This window comes from Nanorana parkeri, unplaced genomic scaffold (genome assembly GCF_000935625.1).
Source record: "Nanorana parkeri isolate BGI_ZX_2015 unplaced genomic scaffold, ASM93562v1 scaffold470, whole genome shotgun sequence".
NCBI classification, from domain to species: Eukaryota; Metazoa; Chordata; class Amphibia; order Anura; family Dicroglossidae; genus Nanorana; species Nanorana parkeri.
Window position 1 is genome coordinate 73328 of NW_017306738.1, and position 8630 is coordinate 81957.

The 8630-nt window shown below is 45.5% G+C and overlaps 1 protein-coding gene and 1 non-coding gene across 2 annotated transcripts; one reads left to right on the forward strand and one right to left on the reverse strand.

The window, feature by feature from the left end:
• Positions 1-473: 473 nt before the first annotated feature.
• TRNAK-CUU lies at positions 474-546 on the reverse strand. Its single transcript has one exon. It is a non-coding gene; the product is annotated as a tRNA-Lys (tRNA).
• A 93-nt stretch (positions 547-639) lies between these two features.
• On the forward strand, positions 640-7923 carry NRM (nurim (nuclear envelope membrane protein)). Its single transcript, XM_018560642.1, has 4 exons — positions 640-852; positions 1922-2121; positions 5057-5233; positions 7595-7923. The coding sequence occupies exons 1-4, from the start codon at positions 675-677 to the stop codon at positions 7895-7897; spliced, it is 858 nt and encodes a 285-aa protein (XP_018416144.1). The 5' UTR covers positions 640-674; the 3' UTR covers positions 7898-7923.
• Positions 7924-8630: the final 707 nt, after the last annotated feature.

Below are 8630 nucleotides of genomic sequence, written 5' to 3' on the forward strand. Positions count from 1 at the left end.
GAATGTCCGGCCTGCCACCTTTAGAGGCTGGTAGTTAATTTAGGGCTTGTATAGACCACAGCGTGCAAAATAATCGCAGCGTAACGTATTATAAGGCCCATCACTACAATGCATGGTACAATCAGGCAACAGGGGGAATTTAGGGCTCACTCACACCAGTCCATGCGCTAAAACACGCGCGCCCTGGTGTGCGTTTTGTAGGGGCGGTACAACGCATTGCATTGTTTATTTTTTTATTTTTAACTTTATTACAGAGTCACAAAATGACATTTCATTCAACTCTATGCACATGGCTAACCAGATGGTTTTAGATAAAGTAGAGCCAGCAATTAATTTAATAGCTCACACTTAATTTTGTGTGTTCTGGGAAGTGTGACTGAGTATGTAATTAGACATTTGCCAATACAAACCTTTCCTTTTATTTATTTTTGTTAAGAAATTAATTAAAGACCAAAAAAAAAGAAAAACAACAACGCCCAACGTGGGGCTCGAACCCACGACCCTGAGATTAAGAGTCTCATGCTCTACCGACTGAGCTAGCCGGGCGCTTGGAGATACAGCGTGCACATGTTTTGACATAGCTCTATGTATGGCAGAGTGACGTCATGAAAAGGTGGGGCATGGAGTCGGCTGGGGGGCGTGGTATATTGGAGTTTAGGGAACTGAGTGTGAACATGTCGGCGGGAAGTGAGATGAGCGGCCCGGTTTCCCCGGCGCCGTCCATGCCGGTCTGTGTGGCTCTGGGTCTGGTCTCCTTGCTGTGCTTCGTGGCCGGGTTCGGTACCGGGGCGGAGTTCGTGCGTTTCCTGTCATTCGGGGCTCTGTTGAGGAACATCAGCGAAGGGCAGGAGGGTGAGCCGGGCGGGCCGGGGAGTGAACATGGCGGGAACGTTCGGCTATGGGGGGGAAGGAAGGGTAGGGTTATGTGGGCGATGAAGGCTCCCATTTAAGGGCCGGTGAGGGTGGGTCACGTGGGATGCAGGGTGCACCACGTGCTTCTTAAAGGTGCCCCACATCCTACAGGTACCCCATGGCCTTGACCTCCAGGGACAGTGTCTGCTTATGTCCCTGTGAAGACCTTATCGTGCCATAGTGTTGAGCTGCATGCATGATTTCTGTGTGCTGTGTTCCCACTCATTGTCTATGGCACCCCAATGCATGGTATGTTAACAGCAGGCATTGCAAGAATGAAGGGTATGCATGCAGTTGCGGTACTGTGCACGTGGAACGTATGGCTGATGGAGGTGTCACAGAATGTATGGAAATGATACATTTAGCTCAAACGCTATGGTGTGAATGGGCCCCAGGGGTCTGCTCACACTGTCGTGTTGATGTGATGAGGTGCCATTCATTTTGATTGCAACCTGCCAATGGATGCACAGTCGCCGTGCACTGTTTATTGGCAGCATAATGCATCTCTATCATCAGTGTGTTGGGATGTGCTCCATAGTAACTTGCAACACACTTCTCGTCCTGGGGTGACAACACTCACCATGTTGTATTAATAATCAGCGTTGTCACCCTAGGACAAGAAGTGTGTTCTGACTGCAGAGCATATTTGAATGGCAGCCCAACACGTGTTTTGTCCTAGGGTGACAACACTGCTTCTCCATTAATATAGTACAGTTCTGTAGTGACAAGAAACTGCCACCTGAAGAATCACTTGTGGTAATGTTGACTATCAGGTCTTCCACCGTGGATTCTAGTTTTTCCTGTCGGCTGTGTCCAGAAGTGACAGATGCCAGCACATTGTATTGTCAGAGTTTGAAGTGTGAGAGATCGGCATTCACTACTTTGCAGGAAATACTTATTTTGGCAACAGTCACTATAGACCTGGCGGGTCACTTTTATATGCAGTGGGTCTTGTGCTGACCCTCTAAAGAGATTAATATCTGATAATTCTCCTCCTTTCCTATTACAGGTGAGTCCCCCCTGCTGTGGCGAGACGCTATCGGAGACTCTCACTTCCTGCGCTGTCTTGGGATAAATATGGCCTTGCTCCTTGTATTCGTTTCCCAGCACAGCCTCATGGCCTGGTCTCCATTAAAGGAGGGGGTGACTCGGGTGTTTGGTGTTCTTCAGCGCTCCGTTTATATACTGTGCACGGCCCTCTCCCTCCAGGTATTGTGTCGCTCTCTTATTATATGACATAAAGTTCTTTGGCACATTTCTTTCTAACGATTATTTTCATAATCGATTAGTTAGCCGATTATTGAGTTCGATTAATCGACTAATCGGATTTAAAAAAAAAAAGGGTTCAGTGATGAACTACTAGTTTCTATTGAGATTGTAGTCCATCACGGGAGCAAGCTTGGCGCGGTGGAAGTGTGGTGTGCAATATAGTACATTATACAGCGGCGCAGTGCAGAATACCAGCAGCTATAGAGGAATGTAGCACAGATGGTACTTTCCAGAATTTGTGGCTGGGTGCTCGTCTTTTTTTAATTGGCTCCCATTGCTAAAATAATGACCGTTTATAGCACATAAAGGAGAACTATGAGGTGAGTGAAAATCACTCAGCCTCATAGTTCGAGCCGACGTGTGACAATGGAACTGTCACACGTCGGCTCAATAGATCGGGAAGTGAGTGAACACATACCGTCAGTCGCTTACTTCCCAATCATCTCCTGCAGAGAGCCTTGACTATCAACCACCACTCCCTGCAGGGATTCCCCCCTCTCCGATCCTCCAGCGCTGAGTGGGGGAATGGACATGGGAGGGGGCGGGCACAGTTGGCTCTGCCCCCATATAGGCAGAGCCTGCTGTCACTCACACAGCTGGATGGATCTCGACAGTAATGTCGGGATCTGTTCTGGTTGCGGCAGTCCCCGGGTTACGGACGTCCGACTTATGCACAATCCGTACTTACAAACAGGGTGTTGGCGGGGACACATACCGCCGATGGCCCACGTACCTCCGCTGATGTGCCGGCTTCCTCTTCAGCCGTTACGTCAGCTTCCCCGGTCCGGACGATCCTCCGGTCTCCTGATCCGGACGCGGCTCCTCTGCCCCACCCCCCTGCCTACTCTTCATTGCAGGCTGGGAGCCATACCCAGCCTGCTATTGGATATTCGCCAATAGCAAGCTGGCTATTGCTCCCGCCCACTGTCTGCTGTCAATCAGCATGGGGGGACCTGATAGAGAACTTTCTGCTTCAGGCTCCTCCTCTGCTGATTGACAGTGGGCAGATGCAATAGCCAGCCTGCTATTGGTTATTGCAATTTGAAATTATCCAATAGTAGGCTGGCTATGGCTCCCAGCATTAAAATAAAAAGTTTAAAAAAAATTTAATTAAAAAGACAAAAAAAATTAACCGTAAAAAAGTTAAATAAAACTTAGACATGCAAAACAAAATAAAGTTTAAAATAAAACTAAAAATAGAAAATAAACTTTTTTTGCTGTGTCATTTTAAATTTAAAAAAATGTAATTATATTATCTTCCGAACAATAGGAACAGACAGCAAAAGAACCGTGACCCTTCCCTATGCTATCCAAAACTAAAATAACATTTTTGTTGGCTGGAGTTGCACTTACAAATTTTTACCTGTTTTCCAACTTGCATACAAATTCAACTTAAGTACAAACCTAAAGTCCCTATCTTGTATGTAACCCGAGGACTGCCTGTATATAGCGGGCAATAGCCTGCTATATACTGAGCTTTGGGTCACGGGAGGAGGTTAGTAAATGTCCTCCCGTGACCCTAAAGAGAACTATGGGAAAAAAGTTTACCCCAACAAAAAATGTTTCATACATTCCTAAAGACGTCTGGGGATGTAGAGAACATTTATAGAGCAAGGAAGAGTATTCCCACCTTCACCTCACATTTCTACCATCCTGTAATGTAATCCAGGTCATGTTTTCCATGGTGCAACTGCTCACTCATATGTCAGGAAAGTGGCAAACTCCGGCTGTTGTGGAACTACAAATCCCATGATCTTTTAACCTTAAAAAGTTCCAGGTACTTTAAACTGCAATGCTCTGTGGGATTTGTAGTTCCACAACAGCTGGAGGGCCAGAGTTTGCCCACTTTCCTGACATATGAGTTACACAGAATATGCTCTGGTAGTGGAGAGCAGTTGCACCATGGAAAACGTGGCATGGATTACATACAGGATGGTAGAAATGTGAGGTGAAGGTGGGAATACTCTTCCTTGCTCTATAAATGTTCTCTACATCCCCAGACGTCTTTAGGAATGTATGAAACATTTTTTGTTAGTACATAAAGCTGTAGGGAAGAGGTGGCCGGCTTATCAGATGATGGGTGTAGTTATGTGTGCTAGTGGCTGCTTCTCCTTTATATCTAGCCTACCCCAACAATTCATATGATGTGCATGTGTCTGCGTTTTGATGTTCTTTAAGGTAAATTTTGCTTTTTTTTAAGGTTATTTATTTGTTTTGAAGCACCTGGTGACCCTGCCAGTTCCCCCTCATTCCTGCGTGATTCTGACCATGACAAGTACAAAGGTAGATCTGTGCCGGCATGGTCACTTTGCATATCTCTTATTGATTCTAGGAGATATAGCACGCCACACATCGGCCTGTATTTCTGTACTCCAGGTAGCTGCTATTTCCCCTACCCAGCCCTGCTTTTGCTTATGGACAGCAGTGGGTGGCGGATGCAATACTCTGGCTCCTGCAGACTCTTCCTCCCAGCTCCAAGTCCATACTGTTGTACGCCTTTCAGTTAGGGGACAAGAGGAAGTGTTGGACTAATGATGTCACCACACTTGTACTCCATTGGGGGGGCGACAAGTCCCTCTGCTGTGATGTCACATGGGTCTTGTAGTCTCTATATTTGCAAATCCTGTCAAAAGATTTGTGAATGGAAGACAGAGCTGTGGTGATGGAGCCATGTACAGCTGTGCCAGTTTCAAATATATACAGAATCCTGCAGTGAGAAGAGTCCTGGGATTCTGGTAAGATGGGGGGGGGGGCTACAGATATAACCATGTTAGATGTTAATTAAACCCGAAATATAATTGTAGCATAAAACATGGTAATGAAGGTGGATAATTAAGAGTTCAAAAATACTTTTTCTCCCCCCCACACTTTATAGATCATGATGAGATACTGGCAGTCCTTCCCACGCGGTCCCTTCCTGTGGAATGTCCCCACCGGTCAATGGAGTGCATTATTCCCTGTCATCTGTGCGCTGCTACACACCATATCATGGCTGCTCATTTTCAGTGTCCTCCTTGTCTTTGATTACGCAGAGCTCATGGGCATTAAGCAGGTAAGTCGGCTGATTAAAACGTAGCACATTGGTTTCCAGGAACCAGAGCTGCTTCTACTCAGTTTAGAACAACAGATAATAGTTTTAAAGGCTATTAATGATACATTTGTTAAATTTGAGTTAATGTATTAGGGTGTTTAATGTACCCCAGGGGGCATTGGGTAAATCCTAGAGTAACCCTTTGGGTGTCATGGATGTGTCCCACAAGTCATGGTAATCAAAGGGGTCAAACATGATCATACGGGCTTATAAGTAAAGCCCCCGTGTGATTTTGGGGCTCTCCCTCTCCTCCTTGGAGCCCAGGACAACAAACGGTGTAAGGTGATGTTTGGGAGGAGATTGAGGAACATCTGTTTCTAAATGTCCTCTGCAATAAATAAGCCAGGAAGTGTCCAGCCTGAGCACTTACTGTACATGTTCAGAATTGTCACATATCTGCAGCTCAGGAACTGTTTGTGCTCAATTTGCTTTGGCAAGAGTGCAGGGGAGACATCAGGGGTCTAGTAGACTACCTGCTTTATATACTACAGGTCCTCCTTATTTCAGAAAATGTGTGATACGTCAAGCCACAAATGTGGATTTTAACACGTATGATATAAAGGGAACATTTGGTCTGGCAGTGGAAGGGCTAAAGTGTTTTTATTGCAGTAACTTTTTCTTAGCTTTGGCTAGAATAGAGAAGAGATAAATCCGCTGTTTTGCTGTCTGGGCACCATTGGTAAAATTTCCCAGAGATGCAACATGAAGTTGGAGATAATCTCCCTAAAACTGGCCATACACCTTACAACCATTGCAAGACTTTTTTGTCTTGCGATGGTTGTAAGGTAAATTAAAAAACGTACGATCTGCCCATCTTGGACAGGCAGATCGTACTTGCGATCCTCGCAAGCCCGCCCCGCTGATTGGCGGGCTACCGATGACTGCAATGCTGAATGGGCAGCGTGCGCTTGTGCACACCGACCTGTGCGGCATTTGTCTTACGGGCAGGCCACAAACCTGCCGACAATCGTACGATTCTCGGCGGGTTTTCGAGGCGTGCGACCGTACAGTAGAAACGGTTGCACGCCTTTCATACACCTGCCGATTATCGTACGATCGAGGGTACGATAATCGACAGGTGTATGGGCACCTAAAGTGAGGCAATTCCCTTTTTTAGAGAGGTGCCCCTATTGGAAGATTTTTCTCACCTTTGTGTCCTGAGGACAACTCCTAAAATTTTAGCTTTCTTGGTGATGTCACCAGTACAAATAAGATAAGTCGCCCCAATGGGGGCGCAGACAGCAACAAATTCTTGACGGGGGTTTAACCCTTTTCAAATCTAGGAAAAGCAAAAAAAAATACCAACGCCAGCACCCGCAACTTGTATGCACAAAAACTAGTAACACTAGTGATGCAGCTCCCATTGGTCAGGGCAACCGACAAACTGGAAAACATAAAGCAAAAAGGAGCGCCTCCATAGTGTAAAACAATATTTAATAAAAAGAAGGCACACAGCTAGGGCTGTACTTACAAACAACTGTGGAATACTGGCATATAGCAACGATGGGTGAACGAAATCACGAACAAAGACGAGCTGGAGTATTGATGTTAAACCAGAGTCTTCTGCCCCCAAGTATTCCACGGGTTAACATGTTTCAGAAGCAATGCCCCCTTCATCAGAACCTATAGGTTCTGATGAAGGGGGCGTTGCCTCTAGCTGTGTGCCTTCTTTTTTTATTAAATACTGTTTTACACTATGGAAGCGCTCCTTTTTGCTTTATGTTTTCCTTTTCAAGTCTATTCAAAACTACAACAAAAGAAAAGGTTTTGCTTAGAGATACATAAATAATCTTGAGGATGTTCTTCTGTGCAGCCGCCCATACACAAATAACATGGCAGGGCTGCTAATCTTGACCTTTTGGAGGACTTCTAACAATAGATTTAGTTGTAATCTAGTTTGTATCTTGGCTACCTGCTGTGCTCAGGCACAGATTTGCTATGTATCAGCCTGTGGAATTCAGTTATCTCCCTAACCGAGTTATTCTTTGTAGATCTGATAGTTGTATATGATTTATCTGCGCTAGGCCTTTATATGTACTGGTGCTCAACGATTTAAAAATGGTGCTCAGCAAACAATAGGGCCATAGATATGCATGCTTGTATTTGTGTACATTGTGCTTTACTTACCCCAGCGGGCGCTCGTCATGGTGCACCCGCTGTAGTTTTACGTTCCCTGTGTACATGCCAGAAGCTGCTGGTGTTCGAAGTATTCAGGAAAGGAAAATTGCACTTTGTTCTGGTATTCCCCAGGTTTCCAATGACTTATAACGCCGGCACTTGAAATCTTTTAAACTGCATTCTTTTCAATTGACTCTCTCGCAGGTGTATTACCACTGCTTTGGAATGGGCGACCCCTTGTCTCATAAGTCGCCCCGTGCTGCCCGTCTGTATGCCCACCTCAGGCACCCCGTCTTTCTGGAATTGCTTGTGATCCTGTGGGTGGTCCCCTCCCTTCCACCCGATCGCCTTCTCCTGGCCTCCGCCCTCACGCTGTACGTCTGTTGTGTTCATCGACTGGACGTTAAAGACTACACCTACCTCCGCTCCCAGCTGGAGAAGAAGTTCTCACTGTTCACCCGAGAGGAAGCAAATGCTGATCAGGAATCGTTATGGAAGAAGGACTGAGAGGATGGCTTTGTAATTTGGCTTTTATAAGGGACGCATATAAAAAGAAGCATAGCTTGGGTGAAGTATTTTGAGCTATAAATAAGTGTTGGCCTGCAGAAAACAAGTGCCTCGGATGGATGGACAATGGAATATGAAGGACAGAAACCTTTTAAGTATTTTAATTGTGGATAAAAACTTTGCACCTTGACCCCCAAGACATTGGATTTTAATATATTTTAGAAGTTTTTAAGACCGTGAGGGGAAAGTGATTCTTGTCTCACGGCCTGAACACAGCGACGTGTTTAGGATCAAATCTGATTAGCTAACCATGTGTTATACAGAAAGAGGCAACACTGGGGATGTCATATTTATGAGGGACTATAGAACCACCCAACACTTTTTAAGGAAGCAGCATTTGATGTCGTCATCATTGAAAAGGCTCCGTGTTCTTCAGGCCGGAGCTCCACCGTGTGACTCTCATGAATATATCTACCTGTAGAGAATTGCTCTGCCATTTGCTTTTCTAGCCATTGCTGCCATGCAACAACCCCTATGTGTTTGGAGGTACAAATCTCCACAAAGCTATCTGCTTTTTAAAGTGACTACACTCAGGGGTTAAATCTTAATGTATTCCAAGTCTCTTAACTATTAATAAAAATGTATCTTATTTGTCTATCACTCGGCTGTAGATCCTCAAATCATCTCTGAATTGGTGCTGACACTGTCCTTCCTTCTGGGGGGGGGGGGGGAC

Bases quoted from the DNA above. Each gene is read 5' to 3' on its own strand.
- NRM (XM_018560642.1), top strand. From the start codon at position 675: ATGTCGGCGGGAAGTGAGATGAGCGGCCCGGTTTCCCCGGCGCCGTCC. The intron at 2,122-5,056 runs GTATTGTGTCGC...CACACTTTATAG, and splicing joins GCACGGCCCTCTCCCTCCAG to ATCATGATGAGATACTGGCA. The intron at 5,234-7,594 runs GTAAGTCGGCTG...ACTCTCTCGCAG, and splicing joins AGCTCATGGGCATTAAGCAG to GTGTATTACCACTGCTTTGG.